Source organism: Meriones unguiculatus, chromosome 8 (assembly GCF_030254825.1).
Source record: "Meriones unguiculatus strain TT.TT164.6M chromosome 8, Bangor_MerUng_6.1, whole genome shotgun sequence".
Taxonomy (NCBI): domain Eukaryota; kingdom Metazoa; phylum Chordata; class Mammalia; order Rodentia; family Muridae; genus Meriones; species Meriones unguiculatus.
The window spans coordinates 18,417,195-18,439,404 of record NC_083356.1 but is presented as its reverse complement, the minus strand read 5'-3'; the positions used below and the strand labels follow the sequence as shown (position 1 = coordinate 18,439,404).

The 22,210-nt window shown below is 53.8% G+C and overlaps 1 protein-coding gene across 3 annotated transcripts in view; it reads right to left on the bottom strand.

Moving 5' to 3' along the window:
- Scube1 (signal peptide, CUB domain and EGF like domain containing 1) overlaps window positions 1-22,210 on the bottom strand; it is a 118,743-nt gene that overhangs the window by 31,297 nt on the left and 65,236 nt on the right. Inside the window, exons 5-8 of one of the 3 annotated variants that reach the window (XM_060388923.1) lie at window positions 21,527-21,652; window positions 16,571-16,687; window positions 14,015-14,104; window positions 1,006-1,122 (exon numbers count right to left, since the gene is read on the bottom strand). In XM_060388923.1, coding sequence (XP_060244906.1) covers window positions 1,006-1,122; window positions 14,015-14,104; window positions 16,571-16,687; window positions 21,527-21,652 — 450 coding nt within the window. The remainder of the gene's footprint in view (window positions 1-1,005; window positions 1,123-14,014; window positions 14,105-16,570; window positions 16,688-21,526; window positions 21,653-22,210) is intronic. The other 2 variants (XM_060388925.1, XM_060388924.1) reach the window with 2 other exon arrangements.

Here is a 22,210-nt window from a genome sequence, read left to right as displayed (position 1 = left end):
TACTCTTGCCTGAGGCCTGGCCAGCAGTCACTGGAAATGCCGGGGAAGGCCACTGCCCCCCACCTTCCACCTGCGGCTCATAAGGGCATCATGATGTGTGGGCTGCATCTTTACCTCAGAGGCTGACAGAAGCCATCTCCATGTGCCCTCCTCCCAGCACCTGAAGCCAGCAGGAGTGAGGGCACCTCAGTTGCAGGAGTGTGCTGGCCCACTCCAGAAGTCAGGAGGAAATGAGGGCCCCAGGGAGTGACTGATGTTCATGAAGGAGGTTTGGCCAAAAGGCTGGGCAGGGCCAGCCTGGTTAAAGGGCCCAACCATTTTGAAGAAGAACTATAAGAAACTAAGAGTCATTAGGAAGCCGGGGCCTGTAGGCCTAAGGCTGTGTTGTCTCCTTCATACTTATCCGCTAGCCCGGGCGACTATATGATGGCTGGAGTACCGTGACGTCACTGGGCTGTGAGGAGAACAGCAGGAAGTTCCACCCTGTCTTTGCTCTTGCCTAGCTGCACAGCGGTCTTACCTTCCGCCTCAGCCACCTTCATCCTCATGTCCAGACGCCTCAGTTTTTGTAGCAAAAGAAGCCCTTTTGCCTTTGGCTCAGGGTCCCTCACACATTTGTGTTAGAGACACACAATGATGCATGCCTTGTCCCAGGCTGTCCCTACCAGCTCTAGGCTAAACGCCACACAACTCAGGCCAAGGGTTGGGAGTGGGCCCCCCTTCCTAGAGCTGAAGACCTGGAATGGTCTGTTGTGACTCTTGTTAGCTCTGAAGCTACAGGCAGAGTCTCTGGCATCAGAACCTCCCTGACCCGGAAGACCACAGGTGTGCCACCGAACCCTGCTGGGGACTCTCCCTCTTTTTGACATCTCTGACAGCCACTGCTGTGGCTGCCAGCTGTCTCCGTTCATCTGCCCACCAGCCGGGTTCGCTGGGCCCAGCTGGAGGACCATATGGGCCTTCTGGGGCCAGGCAAGGCTGTGCCAACACAGCTCGTGTGCTGACCTTTGCACGTCTTCCCATCCGGCTGCAGTGTGAATCCAACCGGGCAGCTGCACCGCACTCCGGTGGCAGTGTCCTTGCACGTCCGGTCACAGCCTCCATTGTTCACTGCGCATGTCTCTGGGGAGGGGAGGGGACAAACAGAGACGCTCAGTTTCCCCAGGAATTAGCTACTTTCCCCATCAGTGAGAGCAGGAATCTGGGCTCAGGTTTTATCTGTGGTACCCTGGCTGTTGGGACACTTCCTGAGCCCTAGGCTCTCCATCTATAAAATGGGTGACCAGTACCGTTCCTACGGAAATGTCTGCAGATTTTAGGGCTGTGCTGGGGGTTAAAGGTTATCACTCACAGTGGGGAGGTCACTCTTAGGATTGCTGCTGAGGTGAGCCTCGTGGCTGCTTAGAGCTGTTCTACGTCTTTTCCTTTCTTGGGTTCAGACGCCTGATCCTGCTGGTGGCTGCCAGAGGCATGGGGGCTCTTAAGCCTAGCCTGCTGTGAAATGGCTTGCTGGCCTTGCCACAGGACCGGGTTCCTACGGGCTGCACACCATCCATCACCCTAGGGAGGCTCCAAGCCTCACATCTGTTCTCGCCGAACCCTTTGCTGGAGCATCTGGTTTCTGTCCACTCGAAGTCTGCCTAGTACTTTCACCCCCCTTCTTCTGCAAAATTCAAAGGGGCCGGAGTGGCTGGGAGCATAATGGAGGCCACTGAAGCTGCTGTGGGGTGACAGTGATCCTCCACAGGCCCTCGGAACACTGCGGAGCTGGCTCTCCAGGACGTGGTGGCTTGCCCACCACTCTCCCAGATCTCTGGCCATTTGCCACCTGGTTTTCGTCATGAGCACCTGGTGGGCTTGCTTCTCAGGAAACAGTGCCCCAGTGAGGGGGTTTCTCTCACCCTTTACCGTGGGGGCAGCAGAGCGTCACGGGGCACCCTTCTCCACAACCTGGGCTACTTTCCAGCCCCCACCTAGCTTCACTTGGCGCGTGGCTGTGTCTGCTTTTCCCATGGGTCTCCTCTGCAAAGACTTTGGGGGGAGGAGCCTGAGTGAAACTCTTGGATACCAGCAGTCCACACTGCTAATTTCAGTAGATTTGTGGTGTCTTGCCTTTGAGCCTTTTCCCCAGAGAGGGTAGGGGTGCAGGGAGAGGGAAGGAAAGCCTAATATCCTATGGGCAGGCAAACACAAGTGGGTGTGTCTGCAAGGTAGCAGTGGGGGGTGTCTTTTGCTGCAGAGCCTAGGCAAGGACAACCCCTTCTTTCTCAAGGCTAGCATCAACACTGGCCATTGCCATCTGGGAAGAGCCGTGGTTGTTACCAAAAGCACATGACCTTTCCCCCAACACTCTGGGCTTGATTCTCTGAGTTTCAGACTAGTATCTTCAGCTGGGGATGGGGTGTTTCTGTGAATGTGCTTCTTTGTGATGTTCAAGGCCTATTTCCTTATCCTTTCTGATCCAGGCCATCTCTCTAAGGCCCATCGTTGAAGTCCAGGTACTGTGAAGGCTGACCTTCCTCACACTTAGGCAGGTGGGCCCCTGTGCCAGCCTGGGCCAGTCCTAACTGGTTTATAGCCTATGTGTACCCTCTCATCTCCTCACAGAGGAACCCACTGGGGCAGTAGGGTGAGGTAGAAGGCAGCCCCACACCTGGGGAATGAGAAGACAAGCTTCTCCACCTCCCCAGGGCCAAGGTGAAGATCAAATACTCTTTCCACTTAAAAGCCATAAGGCCCAGGTGCCAACCTGGAGGGTGCTCACCAAATATTTCCCTTCCTGGGGTTAAACCAGAGGGGGAACCCTGCCGCCCACCCCAGCAGAGAGCCTGCCAGCCTTTCATGTGGGACAGGGGCAGAAAGGCTACCCGTTTCCCAGGTGTGGGTAATTATAGCTCAGTGGCAGGGGAAGATAGGGGATGGGACAGGGGATGCCGGCTGGGAATGGGTGGGCCCTGGGCCTCTCTGGTGGTAGAGGTGGGGTTCAGGCATTAGGGACTGTGTTCTTCAGAAGGAGACCTGACAGTTTGTGATTCCTCCTTTCCCTTTGATGGGGCTTAGAATTTAACTCAGGAGGCCTTGGGGACCTGCTGGCCTCATCTCCTCCTTGGGTAGACCAAGGTTGAGACAGAAAGTTGGGCTCTAGCACAGTGGTCCCCCATTCTTCCCCCCCCCCACTCCACTAGAAGACATTCTCTTAGAGCAAGCCAGGCTTTCAGTCCTCCTTGCACTGTCCCCACACAATGGAGGATGCACAGGCCTCAGGCTCTGAGTGACCCTGGAGGTGGCCCCTGTGTCTGTTCTTGGGTGTCAGCCCCTTAGCCCACAGCACCTCATTACAATGATCACCAGAGGACAGACCCCTCCACCTCCCATGTCTCAGGCCCCTGCCTTCCCAGTTCCTGGACCTCACTTCCTCAGTGGGGAGCCCTGCCCAACTGCACAGACCAGGTGGCAGTGGTGACCGGGATCTGCTTGGCTGGACTAACCATAAGGCTACCTGGCCACAGGGTCCTAGCTAACACCTTCAACCTGCCTCTGGCAGACCTGCTCCAGGGGTCTTTGTGTGGCCTGTGAAGCCACACACATAGCTGGACGCTAACTCCCCATTCCTGTGTCCTCCCTAGCAGGAAAGCTCCCTACTGCAGGAATGATAGCTCCGTCCTATTGAGTCTGAGCCTCTCCCGTACCTCACTTAGGATCTGGTCAAACTGCTTCTTCACGGCTCCCAACTGTCGTCTTTAGTTGTATTGTGGCCTTGCTGTCACTGTACTGCTGTACTGTGATGCCACAGCAAACAGACCCTCCCCTGGACCATTGTCTCACTCTGAGTAGCTAAGTGCTTCTGGGAAACCATTCCCTGAGCACTCTGGTGCCTGGCCTGGCCTCCGAGGGCCATACCACCTTCCGTAGCACAAGAAAACACCTCCACTGTCTCCACCTCAGCCATATTGTTCCGGGTGAGGAGTACCACAAAATGCAACACATGTAGAACCCACCGAGGTCCCCTGTGGGTCACGGGCTGGCAGGATGGGGCTGAATATCCCTGTCTCTAGAAGTTTCTAGTCAGAAGCTTCTGGGTACTGCTCAAGGCATCATCAGCCCGGAGATGGGAGAACTGTCCAGCGCCCGTCTCAGAGGGCCTTAAATGCCGTCTGACCTCTCTGACTGCCAAGACCAAAAGGCCTCCTAGATCTGATGTTTGGCTACGACTGTCTCCAGATTTCTCTGTAGCAGGATATTCCAGGCTTTGGAGTTTCTCACCCTGGTGGCCTCCTCCGGTTTCCATCCCAGTCGCCTGAGCTGGATTGGTGCACAGGTCGGCCTGCTAAGGCCTGGGTCTGTTCACCAGAACTATGGTGCTGGAGCACGAGGGCAAGTGGGCTTCTCTCAAGGATCCAGAGGCAAGTTCATTTGTGACTCTGTGAATTCCATCTCTCTCTCTGTGGCCTGGCTCCTGCTGAGCTCCCACTGGGCTCTTCCTAATGTCTGTTTTACCCCCCCCCCCGTCCCCTCACACACAAAAGAGAAGCATCCTCCAGAGGCATCTTTTTATCTATTATCTTCAAAAGAGCTCACAGCAGTCCAAAAAGAACTGTTCCTTTTGTGGACAGTCCTGAGGCTCAGAGAAGGAATTTGTTCACATGGCAATGGCTGCTTGACTTGTGAGAAATAATGAGGAGATTGTATTCAAAAATGATTCAGGAGCTGGGCGTTGGTGGCACACACCTTTTATCGTAGCACGCAGGGAGGCAGAGGCAGGCAGATCTCTGTGAGTTCCAGTCCAGCCTGGTTTACAAAGTGAGTCCAGTACAGCCAAAGCTACACAGAGAAATCCTGTCTTGGAATAAAAACAAACAAACAAACAAACAAAAAGATTCAGAGTCTCCAGATAAAGACTCATCTCAAGCCGGCCCCAACGACTATATGGCCATAGAGAAGGAGCCTGCGTGTCCAGGTCATATGAGGATCTGGCATGCTCATGCAGCCATGAGATGTCAGGCTAAGGAGTGCACTGGGCTCGTCAAGAACAAGGGCTTTGGTGATAGATCCCAGGGTGGCTCAGTGAGGAAGCAGGGTGATTGCCTGAGGCAGGTGGAAGTCTGTACCCATGGTGGCATGGCTCTGATAAAGGCACTCAAGAGCAAAAGACCCAATGGGAGCAGTCCCTTGTGCAGGCTCTATGGGCTGGTCACCACTGGTCAGCAAGCTCCCTGAAGGACAGCCTTACCCCAGTGAGGACCAAACTCGAGCTGTGGTGTCTGACAGGTTCCACGTGTGCATGGACTGTGTAAGCGTGGGAAACCCCTTTGCACATGGATCTGTGTCCCGATCTGCTCACGGAGATGACGGTATTTACCATGTGGCTTTTGAATGGCCCAGACGCAAGGGCAGAGGTGTGAGTACTTTATAGGCTTGTCTATAATTGTGACTACTTCGCTTTTGGTGCCATGTTCCAGACTCTCTGCACATGGAGTCTGACACCCACTGTCCATTGCAGAATCATTTAATAATTCTTTTCTGAGTGGCTCTGAGTTGGGCTGATGTAGGGACCCAACCCTGGTCTCATAGAGACCACAGTCTAGTGGGCAGTGCAGAGGCCAATAAGACAGTGTTTTGGCAACAAGGGGAGAAGCCAGAGATGAACTGACTTGCCCAGGAGCAATCTCCTTTCCAGGGAGATGGCACAGTGCTAAGACCTTGCTTCTCTCAGTGGCTTTTCTGCTGGATGACCTCTTTAGCCAAGCCAACGAAGTCACTGGGGCTCAGAAGCCCATAGTCCCATGCTTTCTGAAGCCCAGCCGTCAAGATGACCTTCTTTGCTTGGTTGTGCCCTCGTCTACCATATGGCTCCAGGAAGAACTGTACCTGGGTATCCCTTTTGGCCAGTGATCAACACAGGCACAGCACGGGTGGCTCCTGCTTAATGATGGGATAAGCAAGCAAGGGCTTGGGAGGTCCCTGTGGAGTAGCATAGGGCCTGGGACATGAGTCTTACCCTGTGTCAGTCTTGGCTGAAGCTGGGGTAGAGAGTGATCCCAGGGTTTGGGCCTAAACATGAGGCAGCAGGGCAGATTTCTATGATAGCTTGACCTAAGAGCTGGGTACAGCCCATTGGGCACTATGCCAGATTGCTCCCACAAGCTGGGGGAGGTTAGGCAAAGGACTGACTCTTCTCTCTAGAACGTTGGTTCTCACTGTGTGTGCCTGGTCTCACTGAGAAACTGTCAACAGCATCGTATTCTCCTCCCCAGAGGCTCTGACTGGGTTGGGGGTGGGGAGGTTCTTCCTGTAGGCCCGTCACCCTTGAAGACCTGACCCTGATAGGGAGATGCCCCAAGCCCTGGTTCCATCTCTAGAGGTCTCAGTCAGGGTGGGTTCATCTGCCTTGCAGCCTCTAGGCCTGGCTGTAGCAGCTATGGAGGAACCAGCCACTGGCCTCCTCCCATCTACCTACTGACTGACCTCAGCTGACTGCTGACCCTCCCCCCAGCTCCCTTCACTCTGGGATAAAAGCCTCTCTCCATGGCATGGCCATTACAGGGGGTCTCCTCCTCTATCCCATCTCCACTGGTGGCATTTCAAGTCCAGCTCTGTCCTTAGTATCATGTGGCAGGATTGTATCTGTCACTGTGTTGGGCATAATGAACAAGGTCTCTCACGCTCCGTCCTGTCACTCAGTAGGGACTGGTACAGTGCATGTGTGCAGCAGGGCAGGGGGAAAGGCTCAGTGCAAGGAGATGCGGAGGTAGGGAGGGGTAGGACTAGCTCCACACAGGAAGCAGGAGAGAAGGCTGCCTAGCACTAGTGCTGCTCAGGGCTGAGGCTGCCAGGCTCCTGCACCCATGGTGCTCAAAGGGTCCTGCAGCCCTCAGAGACAGTCTTGGTGCACTCTGGACTCTGTCTTCCTAGCACAGCCTGATGGGATGGTGGTGAGGCCTGTGAGGCCCATGAGGCCCTTGCTAATGGTGGCCTGGCTATGCAGGTCCCACCCTGTAGATCTCAGGGAGACAAACTACCATTAGAGAAGCTATCTTCTGGAGCACCAAGGGCTTGTGACTCTAGGGATTCTTGGAATGCTAGAGAAGAGCTGCATGCCTCTAAAGGGGCTGGGATGTTTTCATGGTTGTTGGGAAAGCAGAATCCACCTTGGGAAGCCACAGGTCTACAGAATGAACTGGAAGGAGCCAGAAGACAGAACAACCCAGGAGAGAGACTGCGGCCTGCAGAAGGACAGGTTTCCTGTCTATACAGAAGGACAATGGAGGCTTTCCCTTAGTCAGGAGGTAGGAATAGGGGCTTCCGGAGACATGCCTGTCCCTGCCATCCTGCTCTCTTTCCCTGGCCCTGAGGTTCAGAGTTCCAGGAAGGCAAAGGATGGCTACAGGAAGTGACTCGCCAGAGTTCCCTGTGTCATATTTGTTCTGTGCATGGGAAGAACCCAGCCAGGTAATGAAGTTAGTGGTCATCGGGGTCTGTACTCTTCCAGATCACACAGCTGGTGGATATCTGGGTCTGTGCCCTTTGCCTGTCTGTGTGGGGATGTCCTCTGGCTGCGTGTGTGACATAGAGGTCTGGGTGTGCCCTTTCTTGTCCCATGCACTAGCAGACAGGGCCACAGCGTCTGGCTGGAGGGACTGTGTGTACCACTGGGGACCTGTGGTCAGCCAAGAGGTTGCTCAACAGAGGGAAAGCCCCAGTTCAGATTTCAAAGGCTGACCCAGAAAAAAATGACCGCTGGGCTAGAGCGGGCAGTGTGTGGGGTCTGATGTGAGCCTTTGTGCTAGGCAGCATTACTCCCTCTCCCAGCCAGCCAGACCCTGGGGGTGGAGATTGCCTTCTTGGAAAAGGGTCAAGATTATGAGTTCCTGGCTGATCTTTGGTAATCCCATGCTTCCTCAGGCTAGTTCCACCAGCTCAGCAGTAAAAGCTGACCAAGGCAAGGCGAGGCCCAGGGTCTCTCTCCTTACCATGGACCTGCCTCGGGTTTGATTCCCCAAAGCATCCCACAGACCTGGCAAAGTGGGGACACAGAGCAGACAGAACTGTAAATGAACTCCACCCAGGGCCAGAAATTGCACACAGAGCTCTTTCGGGTTTCTTTGAGGGAACAGCCTCTAGCCCATTCTGAGCAAAAGGAAAAGGGAAGCTCCGAGATAGAAGGTGGCTGGTACCTGAGAAGTCAGGATGGAGGCTAGAGCTGACTGCAGAAGCCAGGCCAGAATGGACTGGCCCATAGAGGGAAGAACTCCAGTTGTGTGGCTGAAATTCTGTCTAACCATGGGGGTCCACGCTGTAAGAACAGTCACATATCCTTAGCAACAAGCTCCATCTTGGAGGCTCAACCTGAAGGCCCAACCCCCTCTGCTGATGCCACTTTGCCCATGTCAGTCTCCTTGAGAGAGGCTTGAGAAATGGTTGTCTGCTTACCCTGGCCCTCATGCTCAGTTCAGGGGGACTTGGCTAGAGTTATGTTGAAGTCAAGTGGGAGGTGGGGGGAAAAGGCCATGTCCTTTCCCAAATACGTAGGCTGGGAGGAAAGAGCTCTATGGATTTCTGTTTTTATACTGAGGCTCATTATATTGAGGTGAAGGAGGTTTGTGCTGTTTTCTGGTGCCTTCCATCTGTGCTATGTAGATATTCAGAGTCACCTGAGTGCTAGCAAGTCTGGGGTTTGGTTAGCAGAAACATCAGGAGTCGGGGATGAGGAATGTAGTTAATGGTAGAGGGCTCTGAGGTCATAGTTCAGAAAGCTTGGGGGATAGCCAGGTCAAATCCTGAGGGGACCAGGAGCTGAGGAGAGAGACAGGGAGGAGGCTGGGCCTCTAGGTAGAGGAAGTGGGGCATGGCAGAGAGAAGCAAGCATGGGTCCAGGGTAGAAAGAGTACAGCCTGAGAAGGCTGAGGCCAGGAAGCATTTGAGTGTCAAAGGCACCTGGTCCCCCTGTGATGGATGGGACACAGGACATGGGAGAAGAGGGCCTGAGGCAGGGTTGCCTCCTGTCTGTAAGGCTCACTGCTTAGCTATGCTATCCTTCAGCAGGTGCTAGACAGCAAAGGGTCCTCAAGGCTCAGTCTCCAGGCCCAGCAGCATTGCTGTGGCTTTGCATGGCCCCTATCTTTCAAGCCTCACTTTCTCTATCTGGGGTCAGCCAGAGGCCTTGTTGGTATAATGTTCTTTTAAAATGTATATGCCTTACCCTTGTTAATTCAAATGCTGATTTTCCCACCCCCAACTCTCTGGTTTCAATCTGGATATTGCATTGTGATATTCACTATAAGCATCCTGTCTCAACTCTTGTGTAAACAGGACACAAATAAAGCAACTAGATACAATGTTATGCAATGGGAGGAGCCAGAGGACAGGAAAGAGGGGAGGAGCTAGAGAACAGGAAGGGGCGAGAAGGAGGAGGAGCTCGAGGAGAGGAGAGCAAGAGGAGAGCAGAGCAGGAGGAGAGAGCTTGGAGGACTTGGAGCATGAACCAGACCTAAGATTTCACAAAAAGCAAGTATAATGTGGGAAATCTAAATGTTAGGAAACTGAGGGCTTGGAGGTTTAGGAGGGAGTAAATATTGCCCAGCATTGTGTTCTAGGTTAACTAAAAACCCAGTCTCTGTGTGGTGATTTGGTTATACAGCTACTGAGGATTGACAGCAGCTTTACCAGAAGTTAAACCAATAGTAAATATTAATAACTTCTACAACAGGCCTCTTCTCCCCTTTGATGAACCCTGCCCACCAACAGCCAAATCGCCATTAATTCCTATCAGCCCTAGATGTACGTGTGACCGAATCAAGGGAGGGAGATGACTGGCCACACGTGGGGTCAGTCCAGTGGCTGGGTGTGGCTTGGTCACCTGATCCTTCTCACCTGTGCCCAGTCCCTGGCGACCTGTGGGAAGTTAGGTCCTTTAGCATACAAGGGGCACACAGCTGGTGCAGAGCTGGACTGTGGCCCAGTGGGGCTGCGGATGGGGACGTGGGAAGGCCCAGGGAGGGCTGGAGCTAGCCTTGCCAGGTGGAGCCACCCTAGGGGGCACTGGGTAGTGATGGGGATGGGAGTCACTGAGGCAAGGAGCCCAGGACAGGAAGAGGGTACACCCAGAGAGACAGGGCCCATCCAGGTGAGTTGGAGTGTGGGACTGGGAAAACAAGGAGCAGGTATGCAGCCCCTGATTGGATAGCACCAGTAGGAGGTGGGCAGCTGGTGGGGAGTGAGTGCCCAGAGCTAGACTCTCATGAGGCAGGGTGTGGCACTGTGTAGCATTTAAGTATTAGCCAGTGTCGCCTTTAGTTTTCCTTATCCCATAGTTCTCTAGGCCCCTCTCCTTCCTGGACCTTCACAGTGCAGCAAACTCTGAGGTGCTGTCCTGACTCCCACACTCTTCAACCTCCACCTCCTTGGAGGCTGGTTGGCTAAGTGTGGGACACCCACTCAGGGGGACCCCAGCCTCTGCAGGAGGCTGCAGCAGGAAGCTCCTCCCAGCAGGACACACCCACAAATGAAGCTACCTCCACCCCCACCTCAGCTGCTTCTACAGGCACCGGAGGCCTTGGTGAGGGAAGCGGGAGGTCAGTGACAGAGATGGGAGACATGGCTTCGGGAGAAGGACAGGGCAGAGCCAAGGCCAATGCTGCCTCTACCTTGCCTGCTCACCCAAAAAACTCCTGGCTGCCTCTTACTCTCAGGCTTGTGCCCCGGCCACCTGTGCCAACAGCTGGCACTGTTGAGAGCTGCCATGGATCAGGCACGATGCTAGGTGTCTTTCCCACATGAGCTTCTATCATATTCATGACAGCTCTAGGAGGTACGTGATGTGCAGTTCTCAGTTCAAAGAAGTCACTGGTAGAGCTAAGAAATATTCCTGGCAGCTGTGGCTCCCAGGGGCCTTGAAGGCTGCTCCCAGGGCCAAAGTCTTCACCTTTCCTCTAGGTCTAGGTACCTCTGGACCATGCCTGTGCAGTGGCTGCTGATCAAGAGAATCATGGATGCTGGGGCTGGACCTAAATTCTGGCCATCAATGGGAACATATATGAAGAATGACCTTTATGTACAGATGGACAGATAAGACTTTGGGGAACTCCCATCCTTGTAAACCTAAGACCCCCCCCCCCCCGAGACTAGGCAGTGCCCCATTTGCTCTGTCATCTATCTGCAAGTATCAAGCATCCATTCCTGGATAGACTCCAAGAGGAAGCAGAGAAACGTGGGCCCGAAAAGGGTCAGGTGAGAGATGAAGAGGATAGGATAGGCGGAGCAAGAAGTTTCTGAGCTCCTCTCCCTCTCTCTTGGCATCCTCAACCATGTCAGCACCACCTCTCAGTGAAGGCTGGGCAGAGTACGAGGCTGGGGTCACTGCCCTTAATGACAGGCGTCCTGCTCTCCCGCAGGGTCCTGTCTGGCCGGCTCTAGGTTCTGCTACTTGGTGCCTTTGGTAGAACAGACTAGAGCCTGAACAGTTGCTGAGCTGTAGGTATACTGGGGTTGGTGACTGGCTTTGGACTTGGTATCTGCAGAGGCTTGCCCTAGCTGTGCTCACCTCCCTTCTCAGGACTTAGGGCCTGTGCTCCTGATGTGGGGAGGATGCCTCTGGGACTGTGGGGACCCAAGGGAGCAACACTGTAGAGGAAGGAACATATGGGCAGAGGGACCGGAGACACGAGGCCGTCAGGGAAGGTGGGTACTCATGCAAGGACTGACGGGGAGGCTCCGGCTGTCTGCTATGTCTCATATGTGCAGCACCAGCTTTGGAGTTTCTCTGTAGGAAGCCCTGGGGTCCTGGGCTGGATCAATGAGAGAGAACCACTATGGACTGTGTCCTCAGCCTTGGCTGGGCCACCTGTTATCACTCAGAACCCACACGGCAAGAAGGCCTTTGCTGACGGGATTGTGTTACTTCCTTAGACTGTCTGCTCTGAGCAGTCTCTAGCTGCCCCCTTTTCAGTTCTCTGGAGGGTTCTCTTCCCCCCTCCAGGAAGATTGAGGCTTTCCCTCAGTCAGTGGGGTAGCACCCTGCTGCCTCAGTGAGGATGGAACCACCTCTGTCCTGAGAGACCATTCTGCCCTCCCTCTACTACTCGGCTCTCACCAGGGTCAGTTGGCTTTTCCTGCCCTGCCTGGTGCTGACAGGAGTCGGGGGTTCTGAGCCTGGCGAGGGCACAGAATCTCTCTTGGAGAGTTCCCGGCTCTAACAGCTAGAGTGGGGGTAATGGTCTCAAACCTGTACCTCCGTTGTGGAGCCCATGAGGAAAAGTCACTGTCAGGAATGTATGATCCTGGGCTCCCACAGGGAAGGGAGGCTCTCTCGGCCGGAGAATCAGCCTGTTCCAGATGTGTGCAGAGCACAGAAAGCCAGAGAGGGGGCCAAGGTAGAAAGTGGTGATGGCAGGGGCAGAGCTGTTCCCTCAGCATTGCTTTCTGAGGGGTTCACCTTCTGCCTCCCGCTTTCCCCACTCCCCAGATAAAACCTACACACAATGGGCTGGAAGAAACCTGCGGGGTCATCTTGGCAGTTATATGACAGCAGGACATGTGCCTCTGACCCTACGAAACTCTGAGCACTCAGTGTCCTGGCCTACCTTCTAACACAACACGTCTTCACCTTGGTCCTCTGGTGGAGAAGCTGGTCAGTACAGGGCTCAGAGACACAACCTAAGGAGCCAGGTGGCCCAGGACCTGGCCTGTCATGGAATTTCCTGTCCCTCACCCAGCATCCTGCTGGGTGCTTCTCCTTGGTCTGTCTTCCACCCTTTCCGTTTAGGGACCTCAGAGCCCCAGACTCTCCCAAGACAGTATGCCGGCGCTCCCTCTCTGAGGCCAATCCTGTCAGCTTGGCTCAGCTCTACCTCCCCTCCCTGTCTGTCTGTCTTTCCACACATGGCCTGACTCTCAGTATAATGCCCAAGTATGCTCTTACAAGCTCTTACAAGGCCACCTCTGCCCTTCCCCGGACCTTGCATCTATTACCTGGGTGCTGTCCTGTCTCACCAGCTACCAGCTAGGGTCTGAAGTCCCAGAGCACCCTAACTCTTTTCACAGGGTCCTATTTCAGAGAGAAGTGCTGAGAAATCGTGCTTGGTCAGTCGTGGGCCTCCACATTAGCATTACAAGATGAGGCGACCTCTCTATGACCTTCGTGCTCTGACCTCCTGGACCCACACGACTGTGATCCCTAAGGGTGCTCAGCTATGTAGGGGAATGAGTGACCTGAGGCAGGCCAGGGAGTCTCAGTTTCTTCCTCTGAGAAATGAGGACCCTTCTACCCAGCCCTACAGATGCCCAGGCTTGGATGAGCCTGACAGTGTCACTGAGCAGGTTGTGACCACCCTGGAGGCTTGAGCTGTGCTCGGGGGGGTGGGGGGTGGTGGTGGTGCAGGCATCTGGCACAGCCCATAGGCCAGCTAGAACAGGGGGACCCACTGATGGGCATTTTGACATTATGCGGTCAAAAGTGGTCGCGCTCTCCTTCCTTTTCTCTTCGGGCTGATCTAGCAGGACACCCTGAGAGCAAGGTCAAGAGGATCACGCTGTACGGAACCCCCTCCCACCAGGGTCCCAGTGGCCACTGGGCCTTAGGGTGGCATGCTGACCCTGGGAGCCTAACATACGTGTTGGCTTCTACTCGCACTCAGGCCACTAGCCATGGGTTCTGGGTTCTTTGCTATAATGTACAAAGAAATAAAGGCGTTTGGTGGAGGGTAAAATTAAAAAGGAAAATAATGAGTTCCCGCCTGCAGTGGAACCTCCCCACATCCACATACCACACACGGAGACCCCGAAGCACACCGCACACATCCTCATGCTTACACTGGCCCATGCGCAGGCTCACACGGCAGTACACCGCCCCGCCACCGTCCACATGCTCACTCACCAGTACCCAGGCTTTCATACTCCCCAGAGCTGGCATGTACACACATGACCACATGCCAGGACCCCCCCCCAGGCCAGCACTCATTCACACTCGCCCGCACACCCAAAGGGGCAAGGAGAACAAGGAAGGGGGAAGAAGTGTTACCCATGAGGAGCCGCCGTTTCACCCGCTTGTCCACATCAGCTACTGACGTGGCATTGAACTGAGAGCGCTCAATTGCAGCCTCATCCTTCTCTAGAACACAAGTAAGGGACAAACACGGAGCCAGTGGTTAATGAGAGCCCACTACCCGCGGCCCAAGACAGTCAGCCTCTTGGCGTGGCACACACAAAGCCAACACAGCATGCCGGGCCAGCACGGTGCCCTCGCCAAGGGCTAATAATCCCAGGAACTTCCAGGCGGGTGTGCTCAGGGTGAAGCAAAGAGGTAGCAAGGGTGGGAGGGATGGCATGCAGACATGGGAAGGCGGCCACGGCACAACCCGGACACAGTAGGGACTCCGTGGGGAAAACAGGGCCCATGTGCAGACAAGCGGGGTAGGCGGCTGAGGTCAGAACAGGGAGCCTGCGTGGAGGACACAGAAGCAGACAGCATGCCATGGGCTCACAGGGAGAAGTGGTTACAGGTCCCTGTGGCTCGAGCATCACAGACACAGGACAAAGCGTAGGACAAGGGGGATAGGTTTGCGAGGTCTGGTGATGGATATACCCGGGACAGCAGACAACATGCCCTGTTACAAGGATGCTGCCACTCATGCAAAATTAAGAACAAAACTCACAGAGAAACATACGCATACATACACACAGGATGCTGGATCCCATTGGACAGACAGAAAATCCAGGGGATCTGGGCAGCACTGGTTGCCTGCTTGTCTAGAGGACCAGAGCTAAGCATTCAAGTGCTTGACAAGGGGCTGCGGAGAAGGATCAGTCATTTTAGGAGCGTGCAGGAGGGAAACGGCTTGGGCCGGCCAGGGAGCCTCCAGCCACTGGGCACAAAGCTGTGCCAAGATGCTTTGCTGGGACTGGTGATGGAGAGCAAAGCGGGACAGGAGGTTTCTTATCCTGGCCAGGAGTTGAAGCCACAGTGGCTGGAGCTGGGTAAGGGGGATGGTTTCTAACAAGGGGGGGGGGGGCGGAGACAAGAAGTGTGGGCTTGGGAAAAGAGATCCAAGCAGGGACTATCACATGCAGCAGACGTTAAAAAAAATAAATAAATCAAAATAAGATGAGAAAGGATGAGGAGGACACAGAGAGGAAGGGTGAGACCCAGGCTGGAGTTCATCTGCCCAGCAACTGTCTGTGCTGGTCCAGCGGCTGCAAGGCAGGCTCAGCTGGACATGGGAAAAGGTGGACAGACAAGACAGAGGGGGTGCCAGAGTGGCTCAGGGGAGCTCTGGGCAGGACAGAGAAGGGAGAGAGACCAGAGGACAGAATGGTTCTAGATGGGATCAGGCTGCAATAGAGACACTGGTCTGAGACCTAGTTTGGCTTTAATAAAAATTTTTTTTGTTGGTTGGTTGGTTGATTGGTTGGTTTGGTTTTGGCTTTTGGCTCTGAAAAATGATTAATGAATGTCAGTTATCAGACAAGACAGGCAATCAGGGACCATCACAAGAGAAGCAGCAGGAATGAGGTAAAATAAAATAAAAAAAAAAAATGGCTATCTGAGAAGAGAGACCACACAGAGGAAGGAGAGCTACCACAGGCAGCAGGACAGCCCCAACTACAGAGGGGATGGCCTGGGATCCCTGCCCAGCCTAGCACCCAGCTTTCCAAGACACCAAGGAGCAGCGACAGGGGACAGGATAAGACAGCAGCTTTGGGACACGTGTGCATACATGGGTTCGACCAAACACCTTCCTATCACTCAAAAAAAAACCCCTGGAGAAACACCCCTCAAGTTGATAATAAGAAACGGGGGCCTTTTCAAAGAAGTACCGAGCATGAGCCCTCCCCCCAACTGTTGGGTCTAGCAAGCAGACACTTGGCCCCAAAGACTGAAATTCTTTTTTTCTTAAACAAACAAACAAAAAAATCTTGCTGTTGTTTTTGAACAGGAGAAAAAGCATATTAGTAATTATTGCACAAAATAACCACGAATGTTCAAGCTGCCCCTTGGGAACATGGGTGTGGAAGAGGGAGGTGGCTGAGTCTCAGTCAGGACTCCCTGGAGCAAGCAGGTGATGGGACAGGAGCATTGCCGAGAAGAAGGGACTTGGGGTGTGTGAGGAAGTTCTAGGGAGAGCCGGCCAGCTCGGAAATGAGAAGCAGACCCAGGCACGCACGCCCCACGCAGGGTGCACAGCCTCTGCCCTCACAGTGGGCCACGTGCTAGGTAACTCAGTTTCCCCGTGGCTGGGTACAGCGTCCAGGCCTACAGGTGCCCACACGGACTCAGTGAGGCTGCCAACGGGTTTTCCAACATTAGGAAATACCGGTGCCTTAGGGACAGACGATGCCCCCAAGCTGAAGCAGGCTGCCACAGATAACTCCCTGCGCTGAGGATGAGGTTGACAGCAGCCCCGCTAGGGAGACCCAACCTAGATGGCCCCAGGGGACTGAGGGACCCAGGACAAATCTTCACAGAAGCTGCCATCCCCCTTGGCCTTGTGGGCGCTTCCTCTTCTTGTCTCCCTTCTGGTTCCTCCACACAGGGTACCTGCAGGGGCAGCAGTGCTGGCTTACAGTACCCACTTACCGATGCATGTCCGACCGTCCGCATGTAGGGCGTACTTCTGGTGGCAGCCGCACATGGGGCCCGTGTCTGTGTCCTCGCAGCTGTGTTGACAGCCTCCGTTTCCATAGTTACAGGTTACTAGTAAGTCCCATAGTGTATACACGTATGTATAAACAAAACAACAACAGAAATTGTTAGTTTACAGGCATTGGGGTTTCTTTTGTGGGGGGGGGTAGGGGTTGAGGAAGTAAAAGCCTAAGGTGTCCAGGGAACAGCCCTTTGAGGACGGAGGGTGGCAGATGTGTGTCTCTGTCCTTGGGTCCCTCCAGGGTGGCAGACAGAAATTTTTGTCTCTTGGGAATCGGGGAGGGCCCAAGAGTGGACTCTGGGCCTCCCATAGCTAATATATGAGGAGAGTGGGGGGTAGAGAGAGACTAGATACCCAGGCAAGACACTTTAACCCCATCAGTCCAATTTGGGGCAAATGCCTGTTGACATCAGGACGTACAGGGTCAGCTGTGGGGGAAATGGTGGCCGTGGTTCAAAGGGACATTCATTTTCTTAGTTCTTGCATAGCTCTCTCCACTGCCTGAGTGGGATGTCACTATGAATACCTCTCTCTCTCTCTCTCTCTCTGGGTCCTAGCTGTGAAGCATCTTAAGCTCTGTTCCCTTACAGTCTTGACCCTGGAGCTCAGCTATGCCCAGATAGAACTTACACAAATTAACATCATCTGGGCTGTAGGCTGAGAACGACCGACCTTGTGTGGTTGCTGATGCCTGTGGCCGGGGGATCTAAGGCCCGTCAGCCCCAGATACCCCTCAGCAGCAGCAGCAGCCTGCATCCTTGGAAAGGGGACTGAGTGAAAAAGAGCCAGTCTGAAGTAGGAAAATGGTAGGTTTTATTTAAATAAAGGTGGTCCATTGCCACTGTCTAGGGGGAGGGAGGCCCCGGGAAAAGGACAAAGTCAGATCTCTCCCAGGGGCTTTTTGGAGACTGCTTTATCATGCAAACAAGCTGGTGGCTAAGATGGCTTTCACCTGAGTGCCTGGACACCATGTATTTATGGAGACCTTGATTGGCTTGTCCAAAAATCTGTCTACATACATTGTTTACTTGTGAAAGTCTGTCTGAGGCCAGGCCTGGCTAGAGGAGCACTGAACTCCAGATCTAAGGGTTTGAACTAGCCTAGTAAGCAGATCCATTCAGACGGCTGGCAAGGCAGAGAAGTCGCTGGAGTCCATTTTTGGGAAAGGACCTCTGCAGTCACATTTCGCATAGGTTTCTCTTTAGAAAGGAAGCACAATGGCCCTCTGGGCTCGCTTGTCCCGAGAGCCATTGGCCCCTGGACCTTGGACACATGTAGTCTCCATAGCAGGTGAGGGCAGAGATAGCAGATATCCATCTGGCGTCTCTTACACTGACTCCAGCAGCCAGGGTCTCTTTTCGTGTAGCCTTGGCCGTCCTGGACTCGCTTTGTAAACCAGGCTGGCCTCAAACTCACAGCGATCTGCCTGCCCCTGCCTCTCCAAGTGTGGGGATTAAAGGAGTGTGCCACCATGCCCGGCTGGTGTCCTCTGGACCCAGCTTCCAGAGAAGTTAGATGGCCCACAGGTTCTCTTTCACGAAGTCTGTCCCTTCCACACTCAGGGGTGGTGGTGAAAAGCAGCAAGATGGTGTTTTTTCCAGCTTAGCACTCCCTCTTGGGGATGGAGGCCCAGGGCTCAGGAGCAGGGCTGCATACGTCCCAGGGGCTGTGGGTTTTGTTTGTTCATTTGTTATTGAGAGTTCTTTTCAGAGTGGGCCCAGGGACATCTTGGGGACAAGGAAGTGAGAGTAGCACAGCTGGTTTCTCACATGCTAGACTCTGGCAAGACCAAGATGGATAAAGGAATGTCCTCCTCTCTGGAAAGGGCCCTAGCCTCTGGAGAAATGAGGGATTGGGGTGTGGAGCCCTGCAGCCTCTCCCAGCCCAGGCGAGCTCAGCCTGGATGCCTGCCCAATTCTAGAGTTCAAGGTTCTTGAAATAGAAATGAGCTTGGGGTTCATGCAGGTCTCCTCCATCCTTTGTGTCGGTCCTAATCTTCTACCTTGTTTTAGGCAGGGTCTCTTCTTGTGTACCACCGCATACACCAGGCTAGCTGACCCACAAGCTTCCAGGAACTCACCTATCTCCACCTTCCATCTCACCACAGAAACACTAGGATGGCAGGCACATACCTCATTGTCTAGATTTACATGGGATCTGGAGATTTGGTCTTCTAAGCCATCTCTTTTGGTTGTTGTTTTAGGTTTTTGAGAAAAGGTTTTTCTGTGTATCCCCGGTTGTCCTGGAACTTGATCTGTAAATCAGGTTGGCCTCAAACTCACACAGATCCACCTGCCTCTGCCTCCCGAATGCTGGGATTAAAGGTGTGCACCGCCCTCACCATGACCACCAGCTTTTTTTTTTTTCTTTTCTTTTTTGTCTTCCAAGTCATTTTTAATCATGCCTCACCTCAGAAGGAACCAAAACCAGACCTCATGGATGCCACCTTCCAGGGAGATCATAGGGCTTTTTCCAACTCTTTGGCCTAAGACATAGAACTAGGCTTTCTATACCTTGTCAGAGAGAGAGAGAGAGAGAGAGAGTGGGACTGTGGATCCAGGAGCAGTAAATGTTCCCAGGCGGGGTAGGGCCCTTTCCTGACCCTGTTTTGATTAGGGTAGGGGTCTTAGCTTTCCATAGACTCTGGCTTGTCTTTGGTCCTTCCAGCCAAGCCAGATACCCAGAGGAGTTTTGTGGGTAAACCTCTTTGTGTGGCACTTGTCCCAGATGGGTTACAGGGTGAACTGATTCCATGAGGTCACTCTTTCTAGTGTTTGTGTGGAGCAAGTGTCCAGAGAGCATATTTGTCTGCAGCCTGTGCCTGCTTCTGTCCTAGCGCAGCACGAGGACTCGGGAGAGCTGGGGTCAGCCCCACCTGCCCTGAAAGTGGTCAGATGGTGGCTGTTTTCTCTGAAGTTGGAAGCATTCATCTGTGGGGCCTGGCTAGGGCCTGGGCTATCTCTGTCCTGCCTTGGTGACAGCTAACATGTATGTCTTCGCTGTTCCATGGGTAAGAGCTGGGAGTGACGAGAGAGACCGGCCCATCTCCTGACTGTAGGCAGATGTTGTAGAATGTTATCCTTGAACACGGCAGCAATCTTCATCAGAACAGATGTTTGCAGTTCTGCCCCAGCGTCATGTAGTGTGAGGCAGTGATAGAATACGTAGAAGGTGGAGGGTTCACTGATGGAGTGGGGAGCGGGGGCTCCCGTCTGTGGCTGTCATCATAAGCATGAGGTTCCCCATGAAACTCATTGGCGCCCCAAGTTGGACTTGGGTGGACTCCTACTCCTGTCAGTCAGTATCTAGGGTGAGTAGGCGCTTGGTCACATCTCACCAGGAAGAGTTCACAGAATACCAGGGATAAAGACAGTGCTTACATCGGGAGATGGGTGGACAGGCTAGGAGGCTGAAGTATGAGCCGCTGGGGACAGGGACAAGATCGGGTGCTCATGGGTCCCCAGGGCCATGGCAACTGTTGGTGGAAGGTGAGCCGAGAGAGCCACAGCCTCTGGGGATGGCGGCCCAGCTGCCTTCTTGCCCAGAATGGAGGGGTAAAGGGGAGCCGTGGTCTTTATAGTGCTGTCAGTCAGCCCAGACGCTGAAGCTCAGGCAGCCAGGAGCACATTCTTCGAGGTCAGAAGCAGCCTCCTCTGTCTGGCCTGTGTTTCTACATCGCAGGGCGGGGCTGATGAAGTCAGGGGTGGGGTTCAGTTGGAAGTATTTACTGATGTTCCCTCAGTTCTTGGCACAAAGAACACTCAGGTTGGATCTCCCCATGCCCGGTGAGCAGCGCCTGCATGCCACTGCCTTCTCCCAAAGCTGCTGGCGGAGTGTGTTGCAGCTGATGCTCTGGAGTCTTTTGACTGTCTTAAACTGTTTCCTTTCCCTATTCTATTTCTAGTCATGGGCTGGATGCCCATGGTAAGGGGTTGGACTAGGGATGGGTGTGGTGGCACATGCCTTTAACTCTAGCACTCTGGAGGCAGAGGCAGGTGGATCTCTGTGATTTCCAGGCCAGCCTGGTCTGCATAGCAAGTTGCAGGACATAGTGAAACCCTGTCCCAATAGTAATAATAAAGCAATAATAAAGCACTATGTCGAGTCCTGGGGCAGACCTCCTCCAGGCAGGCACGCAGGCCTGGAAATGGTGCCTCAGGCCTGCTGCCTCCTTCAGATATGGGGCTTGCATGGTTGTACTCAGCCCTGCAAAGGTCACTGAATTCTGCTTTAAAAATTTATTTTATTTTATTTTATTGAGACAGGGTCTCATGTAGCACGGGATGGCTTCAAACTCTCCACATAGCTGAGGTTGACTTTGAACTTCTATCTCTTCCTCCCAAGTGGTAGGTAAGTCTATAGGTATGAGCCACCGTGCCTGATTTATTCGATGCTAGAGATGGAACCCAGGACAAGGCAAGCACTCTATCACTTGAACAATATCCTCACCCTTAGTTCTGGCCTTCGAACCTGGAAAAACGCCACCACCAGGTCCACTCCCCATGCATCCTCCCCCATGCACTCTCCTTTGCTCCTTTATATTCTTCTTTCACCTAAGGCTTTTTAGGTTGATCGAGAAAGTGGGGCTTTAAGAGCTCTGAGCTGTAGCCCTCCATCGCCACAGGAGAGTTTGAGTTCAGGGCTTTCCAGATGGCCCACAGCAGTGGCAGGGGCTCTGTCGATAGTGTCATACTACGTATTAAAAAAAAAAAAATCTGGGAGGTCATGACCCTCTCCTCCACCTTCCCCAAGCCACTCAGCAGAACCCGCCCTCCCCGAATCCCGGGGTGCAGAGCTCCCTCCCTGACCAGCACCCCGGATAGACCCGCCATAAAGCAACGGTAGGAGACCTGTGGGGGTATCTGACCCATTTGCCTCCATCTACCTACGTGTGCAGTCCTTCTGGTTTTGGGCAAGGTCAAAGCCGGGCCTGCAGTCACAGGCAACCCCACCTTTGGGTGTCTCCCGACAGATGTGGGCACAGCCATGGTCTTTGTTCATGCAGTTCATACCCTCTGGGAAGAGAGACAGACAAGACAGAGGTTGGAGACCAGTAGAAGTAGAAGAACGGAAACCTCAGGCCGTGAGGGGATGATCGGTGGTGTCCCAATGGTGGGTGTTTTTAGTGAGCCTATTTCGGGCACCATTCGCATGAACACACACTCAGCCATAGGCACCTTCTGCCACAGAGCCTGAGTCCTGGAAGGCAGTCTCAATGACATCTCCGAGCCCTTAAGGCATGGCTCCTGCCTGACATCAGATTGTAGGGTTAGGTGTGTAGCATTGCCTTCCGTCGGAGCCGTGTGGCCTTGCTCCTCAGCCACTAACGGCTCCAGGATAACTTCTCATCCACTCATTAAACTCTTATTTCCTCCCTGTCTGCCTGGAGTGGCTTGAACCTCCTCCTGATGACTGCAGTTGATGTTTATCTTCTGGGTGGTTTGTGAGGAGTTTCCAAGATTTATGAGGTCAGGGGTCAAGTGAGACGCTGTAGGTCACAAGTCTATCGAGGTGTTGGAGACTGGTCTAATGCTGATTACTGGTTACTGCCTGCTGGATACACCCATCCTTGT